Source organism: Vipera ursinii (assembly GCF_947247035.1).
Source record: "Vipera ursinii genome assembly, chromosome: 2".
Taxonomy (NCBI): Eukaryota; Metazoa; Chordata; class Lepidosauria; order Squamata; family Viperidae; genus Vipera; species Vipera ursinii.
Genome location: NC_139513.1, coordinates 265,871,221 through 265,891,580, shown reverse-complemented (window position 1 = coordinate 265,891,580; position 20,360 = coordinate 265,871,221). Strand labels below are relative to the sequence as shown.

At 39.2% G+C, this 20,360-nt stretch overlaps 2 protein-coding genes across 5 annotated transcripts in view; one reads left to right on the top strand and one right to left on the bottom strand.

The window, feature by feature from the left end:
- Nucleotides 1–10,508, bottom strand: part of SGTB (small glutamine rich tetratricopeptide repeat co-chaperone beta) — a 30,570-nt gene extending 20,062 nt beyond the window's left edge. The window contains exons 1-2 of the mRNA XM_083351671.1: nt 10,381–10,508; nt 3,410–3,531 (exon numbers count right to left, since the gene is read on the bottom strand). Coding sequence (XP_083207797.1) covers nt 3,410–3,509 — 100 coding nt within the window. The 5' untranslated portion in view covers nt 3,510–3,531; nt 10,381–10,508. The remainder of the gene's footprint in view (nt 1–3,409; nt 3,532–10,380) is intronic.
- A 125-nt stretch (nt 10,509–10,633) lies between these two features.
- NLN (neurolysin) overlaps nt 10,634–20,360 on the top strand; it is a 44,179-nt gene continuing 34,452 nt past the window's right edge. For 3 of the 4 annotated variants that reach the window (XM_083354059.1, XM_083354060.1, XM_083354061.1), the window contains exons 1-3: nt 10,634–10,794; nt 17,884–18,140; nt 20,039–20,187. In XM_083354059.1, coding sequence (XP_083210185.1) covers nt 10,754–10,794; nt 17,884–18,140; nt 20,039–20,187 — 447 coding nt within the window. In that variant the 5' untranslated portion in view covers nt 10,634–10,753. Of the gene's footprint in view, nt 10,795–17,883; nt 18,141–20,038; nt 20,188–20,360 lie in introns of those variants that run through there. The other variant, XM_083354062.1, reaches the window with a different exon arrangement.

The following is a 20,360-nucleotide window of genomic DNA, read 5'->3' as shown; positions in this document are numbered from 1 at the left end:
CTTAACATATGGTAGGAAAAATATATTTAACAAATCAGCACAATTGTTAGCCTACAGCTAGCAGCATCATGATCATGCTGTCCATATATTCACCAGTTCAACTTGACACAAAAAACTCTTAATGATTAAAATTGTTTTATAACAATTTCATTAAAATGGATGCTATAATAATCTTGCAATCTCTGCTAAGGAGATGGTAGCATCCAGCTGGTTTCAAAAAATAAGCAGGGTTGAGAAAGTACTTATTGCAGCATTGTAGGACTACAGACTAGTTTCTCTGTGGTAAGATGGGCAGCCAGTAAATTTTATAAATAAATAATTTGGGAAGTGGGGGGGGAAGCTCTGAAGAAGATAAAGGCAAAATATTTCATTATTACCATCAAGAAAACTACGTGGATGTTTCTATATAATTATTATAATTCCTTGGGACATGGAATTAAAAAACAACTAATAGATAAACCTTTTATCATCACAAAGTATCTTCATACTGGTGGTTAATTCTGGAACTTACTATCAAGATGCATTCAAAGGGCAATCATATTAGGATTGGTCTAACATACAGCAGAAAACAATGTATGGTATCTTTCCTTTTATTAAATAGAAAGCTAAACATTACCAGTTACTAAATAAAGCCTACTTATGAAATTTACTCTAAGTTTGTGAATTCTTGCCTGCCACCATAATTCTCCATGTGAACTGGGTGCACATTCTAGAATACCAAACATTCCTCTATGTCTATGACTATGCACTGAAAGAGAAAACTGACTGTGTTGAAAAATGTTTCTAATTCTCTTTTACTTTTTTATTATTTATTATTTATTTATTAATTCGGTTTATATACCGCCCTACTCCCAAAGGACTCAGGGCGGTTTACAAGGCAAAATTTAAAAACAATACAATATAAAATTAAAATGAAATTAAATTAAGTCTAGCCGCATAAATTAAAATCACAATTTAAAAACATTAAACCCCTCAGTCCAGACCAGATAGCTCAAAGAGCCAGGTTTTTAGGTCCCGGCAAAATGAACGAAGGTCGGGGGCAGTCCGGAGTTCCATTGGCAGTTGATTCCATAGGGCAGGCGCGCCCACAGAGAACGCCCTCCCCCTGGGGATCGCCCGTCGGCAATCTTTGACCGGTGGTACCCTGAGGAGGCCCTCCCTGTGGGAGCCCACAGGACAATGGGAAATTGACGCTGGCAGAAGTGCTCCCTTAGATAATCCGGGCCCATGCCATTTAGGGCTTTATATGTCATCACCAGCACCTTGAATCTCACCCGGAGGGCAACTGGAAGCCAATGCAGCTCACGGAGAAGAGGTGTTACATGGGAGTATCGGGAGACTCCCATCACAACTCGCGCAGCTGCATTCTGCACCAGCTGAAGCCTCCGAGTGGTCCTCAGGGGCAGCCCCATGTAAAGAGCATTGCAGTAGTCTAGCCGGGAGGTCACGAGCGCATGGGTGACTGTGTGTAGGGCATCTTGGTCCAGATAGGGCCGTAACTGGCGCACCAGGCGAACCTGGGCAAAAGCCCCCCTGGCCACGGCTCCTATATGATCTTCCAAACTGAGCCGTGAATCCAGGAGGACGCCCAAGTTGCAGGCCCTATCAACGGGGGGTAACACCTCACCCCCCATAGTTAACGATGGAAAAGATTGGTTAGTCTGAGATGCCGGTATGCACAGCCACTCAGTCTTGGCAGGATTGAGACGAAGCCTGTTTCTCCCCATCCAAACCCGGACCACCTCCAGGCAACGGGACATCACGTCAAGGGCATCACTGGGTTGGTTCGGGGTGGAAAGAAAAAGCTGGGTATCAGCATACTGATGATACCCCACCCCGAAACCACGAATGAGCTCACCCAGCGGCTTCATATAGATGTTGAACAAGAGAGGAGGACCGACCCCTGAGGAACTCCACAAACGAGAGGCCTCGGGGTGGACCTCTGCCCTCCCGTCAACACTGACTGCGAGCGGCCCAGGAGGTAGGAGGAGAACCACTGTAAAACAGTGCCCCCCACTCCCAACCCCCTGAAACGCCATAGTAGGATACCATGGTCGATGGTATCAAAAGCCGCTGAGAGGTCTAATAGGACTAGGACAGAGGAACAACCCCTGTCCCGAGCCCGGCAGAGATCATTCACCAGCGCAACCAATGCCGTCTCTGTGCTGTACCCGGTCCTGAAGCCCGATTGGTATGGGTCCAGATAATCAGTTTGCTCCAGGAACAGAGGGAGCTGAAGTGCCACCACGCTCTCAACCACCTTCGCAAGAAAGCGAAGGTTGGAGACCAGACAATAGTTGTTCAAAATAGCCGGGTCCAGGGCAGGCTTCTTGAGGAGGGGCCTCACCACCGCCTCCTTCAAGGTGGCAGGGAAGGTACCCTCCCTCAAAGAAGCAGTTATGACTGCCTGGAACCAGCCTCGTGTCTCCTCCCGGGCTGCACATACCAGCCAGGAGGGGCACGGGTCCAATAAACACGTGGCAGACCTCAGTCTCCTCATGATCCTGTCCACCTCATCTGGGGTCACAGGATCGAATTCACTCCAGGTAACATTCTCTTGACCGCTCGATTCCTCCCTGTCAGTCTCTGCCCAGTCAGAATCCAAACCGGCTCGAATCTGAGCGATTTTGTCCGTCAGATGATAGCTAAACTCCTTGGCTTGCCCCTGCAAGGGCTCCTCCTTCACCTCCTAATTAAGGAGGGAGTGAGTCACCCTAAACAGGGCGGCCGGGCGATTATCTGTGGACGCGATGAGGGCAGCGAAGTAATTAGACTTCGCTGTCCTCATCGCCGTGAGATAAGACCTCGTAAAGGTTCTTAACTGCAACCGGTCAGACTCAGACCGGCTGGATCTCCAACAGCTCTCTAGACCTCGTCTCCGACGCTTCATCTCCCGGAGCTCCACAGAAAACCATGGAGCCCACCGGGATCTGCGCCGGGTCAGGGGTCGCAAGGGTACAACACGGTCGAGCGCCTCGGTGGCAGCCCTTTCCCAGGCATCCACCAAGGTGTTGGCCGGGCTGTGAGCGAGGGGGATAGGTATAGACCCAAGCACCGTCTGGAACCGTTCCGGATCCATTAGGTGTCTGGGGCAGAACAACCTGGTCGGTTCCGCAGCCCAGCAGCGGGGGGTGGCATAGTGGAAGACCAACCGCAGGAGGTGATGATCGGACCATGACAGGGGGACAATAGTTGGCGAGCCCCCCCCCAGATCATCAAACCACTGCCCAGATAAGAAAACTAGGTCGAGAGTGTGTCCTCCCCCATGAGTCGGACCCTGAATGACCGAGGTAAAGGGACTCTAACGATCGTCAGTTTTAAAATATGTTTATGAAATACAATCAATAAAGCATTCACTTCTTAACAGCAATATTTCATTTAAATACCAAATTGCCCCATCTCAACACACCTTCCAAGCTTTCTTGTTCATCGGATGTGAAAGTATCCATCTGACTCTGTTCTCTCAGGAAATGGATGATAGCATAAACAAGGTGTTTCACTGAAGACATTCTCAAATTTAGCGCAGCTTTCCTAAATCATAAAAACAGACAATCAAAACACTGTTAATGAAGTTAACATGTCCATTTCTTCTATTGCACTGAAGAAATGGACAAATGAGGAGTTGTATTTTGAATTAGATTTTTATCTGAGAATCTTTCTTAAGGAAAACCTTTCAGTCACTTTTAAACATCATGGCTCAGTTCTTCGAAAAGGACAAGAAGGACAAAAAAATTTTAAATATTATTTTACTCCTATTAACCTATTAATAGAATAGAAAGAATAATTCAAAGAAAAATGTAATTAAAGATATTGTTTAAATCACCAATTTGATTAACAAACTTTATTTCCCATTTCTTCATCTTCAACAGTTAGAATAAGAAATGGAGTCTAAAGCAAATAGTCTTTCGTCCTGGGATTCTGTTTATATAGTTAACAAACTGCTAGAAGTTTCATAACATTCTCTTAATACACAAATGGATCCGCCCTTTGACATTCCTGCCATCTGGGTGCTGAAGTAGCTAGATCTGTGCATAAATTGATTTGCTCCTAAAATGGGAAAAATAATTTTAGCTCAAAGTTGCATCACACTTACAATGTAAAAGCAGATAAGTAATTGATTGTACCTACTTTTTCTGTGCAACTTGGGCAGTGACAGTGAACCATGAACACTGCAATATTTTCTCTTTGACAATGTTGTAGTAAGTGCATTACAGCACCCTTAGTAAAGGTCCACTGATAGTTTGGGTAAGTGAGTTAGATGGAGAGCCAGCCTTTCTGATTTTTTTTTTGCATCAATCAAAAGCTGGACAATCTGTTTAAATTATACTGCAATTCAATTCCAAATAATGATTGGGCAATGAATTATTTTGCCTAAGATCAGCATTACATAAAATGGTCTCAAAAAGACTATGTGAAAGTAGTATCTGATTAAGAGACTTCTTAAAGCAGATTGAAAGGACTCATTTAAAACACAATAGAGAAGCCCAAATAGGCTAATTAATACATTTAAGCCACTAATTAAATATTCCTAAGCTTTGTTTCTATTCTAATCAGCCTTGTTTCTAGCTTGAGCCACATCTGAACCACATTTGGGAGTACCAAAAATAAACCTGAGAAATCTAGATTGAAGTGATCTCAGTAGGCTAGAAAATTAGATTACAGTTACCTCAAACAGTTATTGTACTAAGCCTTTGTCAGCAAAGTTTAATAGTTCCAGATAAATATCTATTTCCTTATGAATAATAATACTGTAAAATTGCTGTGGTAGTTCTTTGAGCCAAATCAATAACATAACCAGCATCAAAGCCTCATCTAGCATGTGACGTGAATTAAACCCAAGATATATAAATATTGAACATGTTCTATCTGGTAACCATTAATGACTGACTAACATTTTGTGGTTTTTTTTAATAAACCATCAAATGCTTTTTAGGGTAAAGCTGGACCAAAGCAATGATAGCTCTTTTATGACCAGTATATGTTTAGAATGACAGCATCATCTACAATTGGAGATGTCGATTCCCCAGTTAGAGAGCCAAAATAGCTATATATTTTGATGAGGGAATTAATACACACATTAAACAAAATGGGAGCTAGAACACAACCCTAGTGAAAATCCATAAATATCAAATTGATTTTTAAAAAAAGCTCAATTGTATTATACACCCAAACTAACTTATAGAAAAGTAAGGTGTTTATCAGTTGATGTGTTGTTGGATTTAGACAAATTACAAGAAATGGCACCACTTCGAAGTCAACTATATAGTAGTAAACTGTAGGCTTAGGACTAAGTTGTTATGAAATGTGTGGATGACCTTGGGGAACGAAGGAAAGAGATGCTACTTAGGAAATAATCAGACAAGAAAGACAGGAGCCCTCAGTGGCTGAACAATCAGAGAAAGAAACTTAGGAAGGACCCATCCTAATGGATGAAGCAGTTGAAAGTGGCAGCAGGAGGTTCGTACTTCTAGGCTTGCAAAATTCTGTTAACATGGCCTTACAAAAAAGTAGAATTAATTCATCCACTTTGATCATGTTTCCTGTCTGATTTACCTGGGAGAGATGACAAACTGCAGCAGACATCACACCGATGACACAAATACTCAGATATGCAACAAATGGCTGACCATTTGCATGTGGCTAAGCATTGTGAGAATAACTCCAATGCCCTTCAAAACTATTCAGATTGGTAGCAATCACCCATACAATGAATTCCACAGGTAAATTACACACTGTATGAAAAATTGCTTCCTTTTCTCTGTTTAAAATTTTCTACCAGCCTCACTGGATGGTCCCAATGTTTTGAGAGTAAGAGAAAAGCTCTTCCCTGTCTTCTTTCTCCAAACCTGTTTTATTTTATATTCATCAGCCATGTCCTACTGTGTTAAAATTTGGGGTGAGGGTGTTAAATCTTTTACATAAGCAATGATGCTCTTCACTAAAGCAGTAGAGTACAATCTAATGCTAATGATTCAAATATCAAAGTAGCATTAAGATAAAAAGCCATTTTTAGATGGTCTTCCGGTTTATGTACCTTGGGAAATCGTAAAAGGCTGGCTTATAAGAGAAGCAAAAGTTCCCCAATCTATATATTCTAATGTTTCTTTTATTATGATTGTCAAACTTCTTGTCAGGTATGGCAATAAAATTTGACTTGCCAGACATTAAATCCATAATCAGGAATTTGCTTCTGCTCACTGGCACACTACAGTTTTGTATAATTGTTTTATTGCAGACAAGAGAAATCATGTATACGTAAAAGATCTACTTAATGCAGAAGGATCAGGCATTAAATACAATGTATGTTTGTTTCAAAATTTAAATCATATTTTTTCCTCCCAATTTTTGAATAAAAGGACATTGGGCTGTTTTCTTCCCAGCCTTGAGATTGGCAAACATCTGTTCAATGTTTATTCAACAATTCTGACAAAGCCTGAGAATTCTTGTTTTACTCATCAGCTTCAGCCCTCACACTAATCTGTGTCACTCTTTGATAATATTAAATATTCTATTAATTAAAAAATTAAATGTTATTTCATAACTTCCAGTATCTCAGGGGCTACCACAAAGAAGAGGGAGTCAAGCTATTTTCCAAAGCACCTGAAGGCAGGACAAGAAGCAATGGATGGAAACTAATCAAAGAGAGAAGCAACCTAGAACTAAGAAATTTCTTGACAGTTAAAACAATTAATCAATGGAACAACCTGCCTCCAGAAGTTGTGAATGCTCCAACACTGGAAGTATTTAAGAAGAGACTGGACAACCATTTGTCTGAAATGGTATAGGGATTCCTGCCTGAGCAGGGGGTTGGACTAGAAGACCTCCAAGGTGTCTTCCAACTCTATTATTGTTATTGTTGTTGTTGTTGTTGTTGTTATTTTGTTACTTTATTCCTATGTTCTACCATATCCTTTCTTCTCTGTTGCTTTAAAAATATTGTGGTTGTCAGTTATCCTTTAAAGAATGCTAATTTCCAGCCTACATTATACCACTATCTATCAAGTTCTTTTCAATTTCTAATGTAGTACAAAAGTTTGAGGGGTTATCTTTTTTTTTACTTTTAAAAGTCAATTAATACATTAATATCCATCCTGGATTATTATTATTTTATTCCTTCCTGATCCTAGCTTCCTGTCTTACATTGGCACCAAACTTGTCTGTTTGAATTTCTGATTATATATCATTACCCAAACCAGGGTTGGGCACACTTGAGGCATGCATGATTTGATTTGCTTTTTACTAAAATTTGCTTTTTACTAAAATTTACTAAAATTTGATTTGCTTTTTACTAAAATTCACAAATTCATCACCTGTTGTAAAATGCATATACCTAAGATGAAAAGTGTCAGATCTCAAAGAATTTAAGCACAAAAAAATGTATTTTGAGTACTAGGACTCAAAATCCACTCTTGGTTCTTCCAAGCTTTCTTCCTGCAATCTCATAATTTGGGAAACACAATTATCATAACATTAGCTGTAAGCAATCTACTGCCAATCACTCAGAATTAAATATATCTGGATCCATCTTATGCTGAGGCAGACCTAAGTGGTTCCTTCCAATGAATCATAACAAAACCAATACACATGAATGGTGCACTGTAATGCAGAACAGCAGAGAGAGAGGTAATTTGAGTGATCTGCTGGTTGTACTGTCATTGTTTTATTTTGTGAGTAGTCTTTTCTTTGTGCCACTTGCTTGTTTCTAGGTCTGATTTCCTCCTTCCCCAATTTCTTTCCCTTATTCTAAAATATAGAAACCGTTTATGATTTCTTTATCTCTGCCATACTTAGAATGCTATTAGATGTCTTAATCCAAAGTGGACAGGATTTCTTTTCAAAAGATTGTTTCTCACAGTTTAGCTTCTGGTTCACAATTCAACTCCTCTGCCAAATTAACCCAGTTCATCTTTACATTCTAGTCAGGCTTCAGGTTCATTGCATACTGGCAATGGGCAGAAAGGGAAAAAGGAATTAAATCTACAACAGGAAACTTGCCAGTTTCAAACATACAAGCTGCCAATGTGTGGATAATATCAATCTAGGATAAACTCCTTAGCTTTATGTACTTGTGACACAAATCCTGCCTCTTATTTTTCTCTATCCAAGATGTATCTTTGCATATATCCAGTTCTATCATTGGCAGTCATACAAAGTTTTCAGTTCCCTCAAATATCAATCATCATCCTTCCTCTTCCCTCCCCATCCTTCCTCTCCCCTTCCCATGCTTGCTCCTTATGCTGCAATTTTCTCCCTGAATACATTGTCTTGTTTCCTTCCAAACCCATTTTCTTTGACATTTTGGGCCCAATAATCTAGGAAATTTAAGGCTGCAATCCTAAAATGCTTACTTGAGAGTAAACCCTACTAAATTCAACAGCTACACTTCTGACTAGAAATTTACAAAATAAACATAATCATCAAAAAGATTTTCTTTTTGCTTCTACTTGGGTTCTTCATTATCTCAAAGTCCCACTTTATATACACAATGATTTGTTGAACAACAACTCAGTGGCAATTTTTCCATGAACTCAGACAAAAAACTCATCATACTGCATGAGTCTAGCAAATGTGATTTATTGAATATCACACAAACAATCCACAACCGACAGTGTGAAACAGAGTACAGTAATCTTGCTGGAAGAAAATTTTATGTAGCTTCTTGACCAAATCCCCGTTTGTCTTCCCTTAGGCATAAAAGCTGGCTGGATGACTTTCGGCCAATCACTCTCAGCTCAATTCACCTGACAAAGTTGTTATGGTAGGGAAAATAGTAGGAGGAAGAAGTATTGTGTATATTCACTGCCTTAAGTTATTTATAAAAATAGTAAAGGCAGGATATAAAGTTAGTAACTATTCCCATTTGCACATTATACAGAAAGCCATAACAGTAAATACATAGCTAAGAACCATTTAGCATTTTGTGATGTCAAATGCTAAGTAATTTGCTGTATGGCATACAATATAGCACTTAGATATTTGTGCACTATAATCTGTACAATCTAAATGTTTAATAAACTTTAAAACTAAAACCATGCCCTTGCCAGCCCTATTACTGAACCAAAAGCATATTCTATTACAATGGATGAACTATACTTCTCCAAATAGGTTTCTGTCTCCTTATTCTTTGTAATTGTGATTGCAAATTCAGAATTGGCTTCAGTGTCATCTAAACTGAATTATGTGGTTTAATTTTAACAATGTATTTAGAAAAAACAAAAAAATTCTGAAGATATCCCAAAGAAGGCAAGATGACATCTTATTTATACTAACAAAAATGACACAAACTATAAACTCTCGTCATTTCCACAATGAAGTCATGGTGCATTATTTACCACCCCTTTATGAGCACCCATGAAAATGTATTATTTTCCATTTGACTTATAAGCAGTCCAACTTTTCATAAAACATCAATTTATAATGAAATCTAGAACATTGTGACCTCAATGCCAACTTGTGATTAGTGCCACATGCTGAGTCAGAGCTTAATTTACATTCAACATCTCCTGTGCCTATTAGAATTATATATAACTTAAAGAAAGTATTTTAGCCCAACTCCCAAGGTTCTCAATTTTCTTATGACATTTTTTTCACATTTTATCCTGAAAAATAAGTTTTACACATCTTGAAATTATTGCTGAAAAGACTACAAGGGTTTTTGTGGTGAAGCAGTGATTGGAGATTTTCAAGAAGGGAAATGCAAGTGTGGCTATATCAGCATATTTTTCTTTAACAGGGGCATAGCCCACTGGAGGCAGAAGCTGTGGCCACATAATGATATTAAAGCATGTTTTGTCCGAATGATGGTACAACCCATTCGAAGATACAGCGCGATTCAACCCCAGCGATATGCTTTATGGGGTTATATAACTGGACAATCTGATCTTTGAAATGTCACACCTTGGGACCCACACTAGGCAATCAGCGGCAGATGGGCATCTTTAATGGTCCGAGCACGTAAAATGAGAGCGATCGTATTTATTTTTTTTTTACACGGAGAACACCAGCCAGGCAGCACTCCAAAACAAATGCTGGCCCAAACAGCATCCGCTCGTCCATCTTTCACATCCCATCCCCTGAATCCTCAAACGCAACCAGACGCGGGCTCCAGCATCCCTGAGTCCTCTCAAGGATGCTGGAGAGGGAAAGATGACGGCCGGGCGGGGCGGCGGGGAAGCAGGCAAGCCAGGTGCTTTGCCTTGACGGTGGCCAGTCACTAGAGATGGCTCTCGCACAAACAAACCCCGGAGCCAGATGCGGGTTCCACTCAGCGTTTATAGGTAAAGGCGGCGGCTTCTTGCAGCGCCACGGCCAGGGCTCCTATTCTGCCGCACAGCGGACAGCAACCGTCCGCGCCCAGGGAAGCCAGCGGCAGTCGCTTACCGTGACAACAGGAGAGGAGGTAATGGCTGGTCAGACGGGCGGGCTGCTTGCTTTCCTTCGCCGACTCGCGCGGGGCGTCCGGGCGCAGCAAACTTCTCCCTGCCTCTGGCTCGCGGGCTCCCGTGGCGTTCTCGGAAGCGGGAGGGAGGGAGGGCAACGTGAGCAGCGCGCGCGAGAGTCTGTAGAGGGCGCGCGACGCCGAGGCTCAGCTGGGCGGAAGTGACTCTGCCGCTCCTTCCCCGGAGTCGCCGGCCAGGCTCCTTGGCTGCACGTGGGGGGAAGCCGCCGTGGCGGTTGCGAAGGCTCGTGGGGAGCGGTTGTCTGTCTTCGGGCCGGTCGGAACGCGGTTGTCCGTTCTCCTTTTCCTCGCTCTATGCTGTCCTTGGCCATTTCGGCGGGCCGAAGCTTGAGCAGGTATTCTGTGCAAGACACACCCGTTTCACCAGCACGGAATTTGTCGCCCAGATACAGATTCAGGTGGGATCGCACAAAGTGGCCCTCCGACGCCTGCAGTGTGAGATCATCTGCATCTTCCCTCGATTCCCTAAAGCAGCAGCTTGCGTTAGCAAAAGGAGAGGCGTTAAAAATGGCTAGGCCGGACTCAGGTAGCTTTGTATGAAACAGTTTTGTAAATCCCTCTCTGCGTGAAATGTCGCCTATTGCCAAGAAGGTGAACAGGCTTGTCGCCTTTTAAACACTGTTCGGCACCTGGATTTCCTCCTGTCAATTAATTCGGGGGGATGGGGCAATCCCCAAGCCGTAATAATGATCAATGGTGTTAATCCACAGCAAGAATTATAACTTGTCTTTTTTATTCCCTGTGAAATATATTGATTAGTTTTCTGATGGGTACTGTGTTGTCAACAGAACTTGGATGTCGCTATTAATATGCAAAAAAAGCTTTGATTTTCTAGAAAATGAAAGAATTATGCAGACAATATTCTGCAGCTTCATAATGTTGGATGTCATCTCTTGTGACATTAGGCAGTAAACATTACAACAGATATTCAATTAATTTAAGAAACCCAGTACTTGTTTCTGTTGCAATAAATTTTTATTAAATATTTTATTAAATCCATGCCTCTCAAATCAATGTGTATTGCATTGCAGTTGGAAGATTGGAGTTGCATGGCATCTAAAGTAATTCAAACTAAAATTGTTTTTTAAGCTATAATAATTTATTTTATCATACAGTTTTGATCATCAAGATTCAGATCAGTGACAAAGAATAAAATAGCCAATAGTAATTGATAAGGTCATTTAAAAAGCTTTTTTCTAAACTAAAGATATTTGGCTGTTTCAAGAAGTGATTTTTCACAGCTAAAATAGTCACAAGAATAAGTTATCTATTGATAATTATAAGTGGTATATTATTAAGGCAATGGTAAAGGTAAAAAAGATTAAATAATTGGTATATATACCCCAGCTGTTTTTCTGTGTGCATATAAATTTAATGTTTTAAATTTTAATTGAAATGAAGGTACTTGTTTTTGGATATAGGTTGGATACCTCAATACAATAAGCCAGATTCAAACTTAATATTCTGTCTTATTTAGGATGGGAAACCAACCAAAATCCTATTTTATTTCAAGAATCCATGGGCATGCTGATAAAAAGTAAAATAAATATCTCAAATTGATTTTTGCTGGAAATCTGCTGTCTTCGTGCACACATTCATGTAATTTCTTGGCCATAATATAAGTAGTTTGTTATATGCTGCTCAGAGTTACTCCTCTACATAAAAAATTTATAATTTTTTTTTATAAAAAATTAGTTTACCGGTGTCTTCTTCAGGACTGTAACTGTTTGCTTTCCATATTTGATGCTTATATTTGTACATTATTTAACCTATACGTAGAATATACATTGAGGAAGGCTGTATTGGAAAATGGTAGTAACATCAAATAACCTGTGCTATGGTCATAATACTATTCTGTTGAAAAGGCACAGGATTTGCACACTCTAGTAATAAAAGTCAAGGAGCATGGTGAAAATTTTATATTTTATTTATTACATTTTTAAATGTGTATGTGTGTATGTATGTATGTATGTACGTATATAGACAAGAAACAATGGTTGGAAACTGATCAAAGAGAGAAGCAACCTGGAATTAAGGAAGAAAGTTCCCAACAGTGAGGACAATTAACCAGTGGAACAGCTTGCCTTCAGAAATCATGGGTTTCCATCACTGGAGGTTTTTAAGAAGAGACTGGACAGTCACTGGACAGTCACTTGGGGGGCTGGACTAGAAGACCTCCAAGGTCCCTTCCAGCTCTATTACTCTATTACAACAGATACACCTTCATTAGATGTTGAAGATATTGAAGTGGTAAATAGCTTCTGTCTTTTAGGATCGACTATCATCAGTAAAAGAACCAGCAGTCAAAAAATACACTGCAGGCTAGTATTTGCTGGAGTAGCAATAAAGGCTTTGCAAGATACCTAGATGCTAGGATATATTTATGCTCATGAAGATGAGAATCATGCAGACAATGGTATTTTATATGACACTCTAGGTAGTGAAGGTTGTGTGTTGGAGAAGTAGGATCGAAAGAATATTGATGCTTTTGATACTTGGTGTTGGTGAAGACTCCTAAGAATTCCATGGATAGCCAAGGAAACAAACAAATAATGAACAATTCAATCGAGGCACAAACTACCAGGATCAAATATTTCAGACACATTACAAAAAAATCTAGCTCTTTGGAGAAGTCTGTAATGCTGGGAAGGATGAAAGAAAAGACAAAAAGAAGTATCAGTAGCAAGTACATGGACTGAATTACAGCAGTGAAGGGTGCACTGTGGGGAAATTTACAGTACCAGACTGGGGACAGATCTTCCTGGAGAAAATCTGTATGGTCACTGAGAGTCAACACCAATTTAATGGCACTTGATCAATATTTGTGTACCACTGCATCAGATCAACTCACAATTGCTTATAAAGGACCCAGATTGTTGGGGGCAATAAGCTGACTTTGTAATAATGCCACTTGGGGGGGGGGCGAAAGCCCTAATAAGCAGGCATATACATAGGATGAAGGCTATTGCTAAGCACATTGATTTGTGCCTTAGATTGTAAGCCGCCCTGAGTCTTTGGAGAAGGGCGGGATATAAATGGGATTAAAAAATAAATAAATAGATGAAACCAAAATACAAAAGTAAAGCAATAAAATAAAAATGATAGATATTAGACTCAATTAACTTAGCAGTAAGTAAACTTCAAAGGCCCAATAGAAAAGTTTGATTATGATGGCCAATTGGAATGACCCTACAATGGGTGCCAACTGGACTTCTTCAGGGAAGTTATTCCTGCAAAGTATTTTTTGAATGATTCCCATTCAGGTATTGACCCAGCTTAGCTTCAGAGCCCAGACAGAATTTATCAATTTTGCTACCTTCACAGATAATATTGGTAAAACATTAGCATAATTTTTACCAAGCTTAAATTCATCTACATTTATATATCTGCTTAATATCCAGCAGCAAATTGTTGATAGCTACAAGCTGAATGTCTGATAAATGTCTGATATGAGTATATTATAGGAAAACATATAAAATCAGAAAATCCTTGAGTTTGATCCCTAGTTGACATTTGATTTCTGCAAAACACCTAAAGTATAAAATGGAACAGATACATGGAATAAAATGTGGAAAACCCAGGAACATTCTATTTTTGTCCAGTGCATGCTGAACTTGCTTCTGGACTGTGCTATTTTAGCACCTGCTTCTGGTTTGAGGACTTATTTATGAAAATTGCTCAACTTCCATGGAAAGATGTAGTCTGAGAGGGAGGTATGACATGCCATTCTTCTCTGTAACACTCCATTCCCAGATCAATGGATTTTGCACTGCTTAGTGTCTGGAAAGTAATATTACCACTATATCTTAAAAACTGTATTACTAATCCATATTGTTGGTTACTGCTGGAAAATAACAGAAATAAGTTCTATTATTACTAATGTTAAATGCATTCACATAGAAACATTTAGCTGGATCTTTTAAAGTAAGCAGAAGAGTAATGATATTCAAGCTTAATTATAGAAACAGTTCCATTACTTAATGTGTAACTTTATTTGCAAATGGTGCAGAATTAAAGCCAATAATCATTTATCTAACTGCATGTTCTTGTTTACTTCTCATACTTACTTTTGAGCTGATAAATGGATAAAAGCTTTTTATATGAAGTGCAATTTCACAATGCATTAAGCCACTATGGTTTGAAAATAGAGGGTTTATAGTTTGGCATCCTTGTTTGAACAAATTCTGCTACCATGATGTATGCTCATAGAGCCTCTTGAGAGTACCTTCGGATTTCATTTATTCCTTAATGAAAATCTCAGGAGGATTCGTTGCCTGATTAATGGACATTAGACAGGAAGAAGATTCTTCTTATGTTTGCCTTTGAAGGCTGAGTTAAAGCTATGTCAGCTTGAGAAATTTATGCCAGAGAATTTGGCTTTAAATGGCTTTGGTCTGTTATGTTATGTGGGATACAGTAATAGGAAAAAAATCATTTGTGTCTTAGGCATGCCAGGACTCCAGCATTTCTTTTGAAGACAAGAATAAAGCTTAGCACTATTATGTTTCTCTGATGTTGTCAGAATTCCAACCATGACTGTATTTCTTTGGTGTGGTCTTCTAATGGTTAGCAGATAGGGAAATATTCCCTGGCATTCCACCCTTACAGCATGCTTTGTTCAGATGATGTTTTTTGTCTTGCAATTAGAAGAAGAATTTTATACTCTGGAAAAAGAAAAAAGTGCCCCCTATGAAATATCTGGGCACTTTTTCTTCATCTCAAATAAAGGCCACTTCAAGGAAAATTCTGAAAAGAGTTTGTAAAGTATTTCGACTTAGTATGTTGAGACCGAACAAGAGATCAAGAATACAATGAAGAGAGAGAAAAGACTTTTTTAAATAGCAGAATATAGTATTTTAGAAAGCTTTCTGCTTTTATCAAATAGCTCCCCAGCCAGAATATTAAGAAACTAGCTTGCAGCAGGATTTCAGTTCCAGAATTTCATACCAACAAATAATCTGGTTCACATTATAAACTAAGCCTAATGTGATATGTTTGGTTTTACCATAAACTTTCATGCTAACCAGCAATTGTGATTTGTTAACTGTTTTATAGGGAAGTTATTGTATGAAGCCAGCTGGTTATTTTAGGGAAGAAAGCAATCATGGCTTATCATGCTGTCTGTCAAGAGGCTTATTGTTGAATTCAGACTTGCTTCATATGATATAATTATCTAAGATCTTCCCCTGGCTTCCATTATTATTTTTTATTCCCATCTTAAATACATTATGTTGGGTTCACCTTTTTGAAAGGCGACTTCTCATTTTTCTCTCACACCTATTTAGAGAATCTGGGACCCTGATGGATGGGGCACATAGCAAACCATTTTGAGGTCTTGCCCAATAGGCTGTGTTTTGTTTTGTTTAACAAAGAATGCTTCCTAGAAAAAAAAAGAATGAAACGTAGACCATCTGCCCATGTCAGTTACCATTCTGTCCTACAGAAAACGTGTCTGTGGCTATGTCCACACAGCTACATTTTTATCCTCCCACCCCATTGTAGACCTGAGAGGAAATAATCTCACTCTAAATCATTCAATCCCCACTGCACATTCTTAATGGACATGTGGAATGGATTCTATGCTGCCCTGTTGTCCCTTTTTTTAAAAAATGGCAAATTGATTGCCATTTAATGGCTTGTGCAGCCATGATGCAGCAAGTGGAAAAGTACACTTCAGAGTTTGAGAAAAGGGTTTAGCCATAGAGAGTGAAGGAGAAGCTGTAAACATGCTTAAGGACACATTGTGGAGAAAGGAAGCAAGAAGCCAAGACTCTTCTGGGAGCAGCAGCCACTGGGAAGGGAATTCCCAACTACACTAGTGATAGAATAGCAGCAACAAGTCCTTTCAATGGCATGTTCATAATTGGAATTAAACCAGGAATGAGCTCATCAGCATTAATGCTTTGTAAACTGTAGATCAACAAGTAGCCTTTTTTAGTCACTAGATGGCAGAAAAGAGCTAAAGATTATTGTATCACTTGGCTGCCACCTAGTGATCATGATAATTTGCATAGGTGACATGCAGCTATTGGATAAAGTGTTGTTAAGAAATTCAGGACAACAGCAGCCACAGAGAAGGAAATTTCTTGCTGTCAAGCTGTAGAAGAGCATGGTTTTTTTGATGAAATGTTCTATTATATGCATTAAAAATTAATGTAATTTCAAAGCTTTGCACTAGGTTGACCATTTCACAACTCATTAAAATAAAACGTGATTGCAGAAGCTGGGATTTTGATTTCTTTCCCAGCCAACAGAAGCTGGGTTTGCAGAGAAAGAGTGGTCCCACAGGAAACCAGTTGAATAGTTGAGTTTGCATCACAACATTGTTTTCATCATTTTGATAAGAGCAAGAAGCTTCTGTGGATGCCCAAGACTCTTTTCCAGAGGAAAAGAGAGGAACCTGCCCCACTTTACATCGGGAGGAGCTGTGTCGAGAGAGTTTCCTCCTTTAAATTCCTGGAAGTCTACCTCTGTGAAGATCTTACCTGGAAAGTCAATACAACCCAGCTAGCCAGAAAGGCCCAACAGAGACTCTACTTCCTCAGGGTCTTGCGGAAGAACAGGGTAGAACAACGGCTAATGACCTTCTTTTACCGGTCTACTATAGAGAGCGTCCTCTTGCACTGTATTGCGGTTTGGTATCCTGGCCTGACAGCCGTGGATAGGAAGATATTACAGAGGGTGGTGAGCACAGCACAAAACATCGTGGGACACCACTGGATAACATCCCCAGGGCTCACTGCCTTGGAAGAGTGAGGAAAATTCTCAGGGACGACTCACACCCTGGTTGGTACCTCTTTACTCTCCTACCATTGGGTGGGAGATACAGGAGTATAGCCAGCCGTACCAACAGGCTGAAGAACAGCTTCTATCCATGGGCTGTCAGGCTGTTGAACGGGAAATAACTTTATGTATGATTGACTTATGAGGCCGGTGTCTTGTGTGCAGTTAGCTCACATGGTTTAATAAGATGGTGGATTTGTTGCCACTGTGAGTTGTGGTGGGGGGCACGAAGGGAGGCTCAGCCAATCTCAATGTATACATGGTTGTACTTTGACAATAAAAGTTCATTCATTCATTCATTCTTGGCAAATTGTCTCATAGTCAAAAATAGTAGCTAATAAAAGGATTTGTGAACTCAATTATTCTCTCTCTTTTTTGTACTTTAGTTCCTCAAATTGATTTTTTTTTCTTTTTTAGTTTCATCTGTAACATTCTTCTGGATATATTGTCTGAATACCTATTTTCCTTTTTTATTTTGAATATAATTTCTTAGCAAAATAATTATCCGTAAAATACCATGATCTTTCATCTCCCCTTAATGGACAGTTACATCTGTTTTCTCTGTTTTCATCTTTGGTCTTTTGTAATTGTGTTTCTTGCAGTATTAATTTTTTGTTTTATCCTTTTATTTTAAATTGCAGAGCTAGAAGCCCAAGGATTTTACTCAAAATGACATTAGGAACAGAGATTGCATCATTTTTCAGGGTGTCTTCTTACAGCAGAGCTGACCAAAATTTCCTGAAATGGGATCTCTCACCAGAGCAGATTAGAACAAGAACTGAAGAACTTATCAAGAAAGCAAAGCAGGTTTATGACAGTGTTGGCATACTTGATATGCAAGAAATCACTTATGAGAATACCGTACAGGCGCTAGCAGATTTAGAAATGGAATATTCAGGTATGTATAATAATCAGTATAGTTAGACTGATAACTGGTATCAGTCTTAATTGGCTTCATCAGAAGAAAATTATCAGAAGAAAAAATTGTGTAATGTAATTTTACAGTAAAAGTACTTATGACAAAAGATTGGTCTGATCACATATAGAACCAAACAATCATGTGATTTTTTTGGCATTTTAAAAAAACTGATCAGCCTTGAAAATTTGCCTAGAAGTCTAAAGTCACTTTGTTTCATCTTATTCCACCTTGCCTCACAAGGTTGTTAAAGTTAAAAAAAGAAAGAGTTCATTAAGCAGTGCTTGAGAACATTTGGATGATGGTAGGGGACAGATAAAATAGATATTTATATTTTAGTGTTACAACAACAACAATAATAATAATAATAAAAGTTGGAAGGGACCTTGGAGGTCATTTAGTCCAACCCCCTGCTCAAGCAGGAAACCCTATACCATTTCACACAAATGGCTGTCCAGTCTTAAATACTTCCAGTGTTGGAGCATTCACAGCTTCTGGAGGCAGGTTGTTCCACTGGTTAATTGTTCTAACTGTCAGGAAGTTTCTCCTTAGTTCTAGGTTGCTTCTCTCCTTGATTAGTTTCCATCCATTGCTTCTTGTCCTGCCTTCAGGAGCTTTGGAGAATAGCTTGACTCCCTCTTCTTTATGGCAATCCCTGAGATATTGGAGCACTGCTATCATGTCACCCATTGTCTTTCTCTTCATTAGACTAGACATACCCAATTCCAGCAACTGTTCCTTATATATTTTAGCCTCCAGTCCCCTGATTATCTTTGTTGCTCTTCTCTCTAGTCTTTCTAGAGTCTCAACATCTTTTTTACATTGCGGTGACCAAAACTGGATGCAGTATTCCAAGTGTGGCCTTACCAAGGCATTATAAAGTGGTATTGACACTTTTCAAGTGATCTTGATTCTGTCCCTCTGTTAATGCAGTCTAGCACTATGTTGGCTTTTTTGGCAGCTGCAGCACACTGCTGGCACATATTTAAGTGATTGTCCACTAGGACCCCAAGATCCCTTTCACAGTTGCTACTGTTGAGCAAGGTACCACCTATACCAGGGGTAGGCAACCTCGGCTCTTTTATGACTCATGGACTTCAACTTCCAGAAGTTGACTCAGGAATTCTGGCTCAGGAATTCTGAGAGTTGAAGTCCATGACTCATAAAAGAGCCGAGGTTGCCTACCCCTGACCTATACTATACCTGTGCCTAAATGTAGAACCTTACTTTTTTCACCATTGAATTTCATTATTTTCATTATTTTCATTATCTACTTCATATAAAGTAATTGGAAATAACTCCCTGCAGGTAGATATTTTCCCTTTCTCACACTTCTCAGGTTATTCAGTAAAAAAAAATGTACCAAAAATGTTAAAAAAATGATTTAACATTTTGAAAAATTGTCTTCTAAAGATGGGAAACTATTGTGCTCTAGAAGCTGCTCAACGCTAAACTTACCCTAAACTTAGGCAGCAAGGCCAGTGAGGAAAGATGCTGGGGGTTGTAGTTCATTAGGTGGAAGGATACTCGTTTTTCACCATTTCTCTACTCTAGTGCCATTACTGATTTTAAATTAGATACCGTATATTAAATGCTGACTACTTTGTATGGCATTTTTCATAAATTAAAGCCTTTTTATTCTTGCTTCTCTTGTTCTCATAACTCATTTGTTTATTAAATATGTATTTGTCTTTGTAGCAACTCAATATCCTACAAAAGTCTCCAGTGTTTATTTAATAGATGTCTTAGTAACCATAGCTTAAAAACTTTAAATGATATATTTGTAATGAGAAACTCTCTCCCTTCAAATACTTAAAGTTAATCAATCTATGTTATTTGTTAAATTTTCTTTGAAAGTTTTTGTTTCCTTCTTCTGATAGTGGAAAGAAGCATATTGGATTTCCCACAACACGTATCCCCTGATAACGATGTCCGTGCGGCAAGTACCGAAGCTGATAAAAAGCTTTCTCACTTTGATGTTGAGATGAGCATGAGAAAGGATGTGTTCCAAAGGATTGTCCATTTACAGGTAAATAGAAATAAAGATTACTGGATATTTGCAGAACTCCTTATAATGAAAACCATTGCAGTTTGGATAGTCAGTGTTTTCATCATCTTTGTCAATTGCTATCTCTTTAAAAATGACAGAACAGGCACTACAGTAATATTATTAAATACCTGGGGAAGTTACCAAGTTGAAAA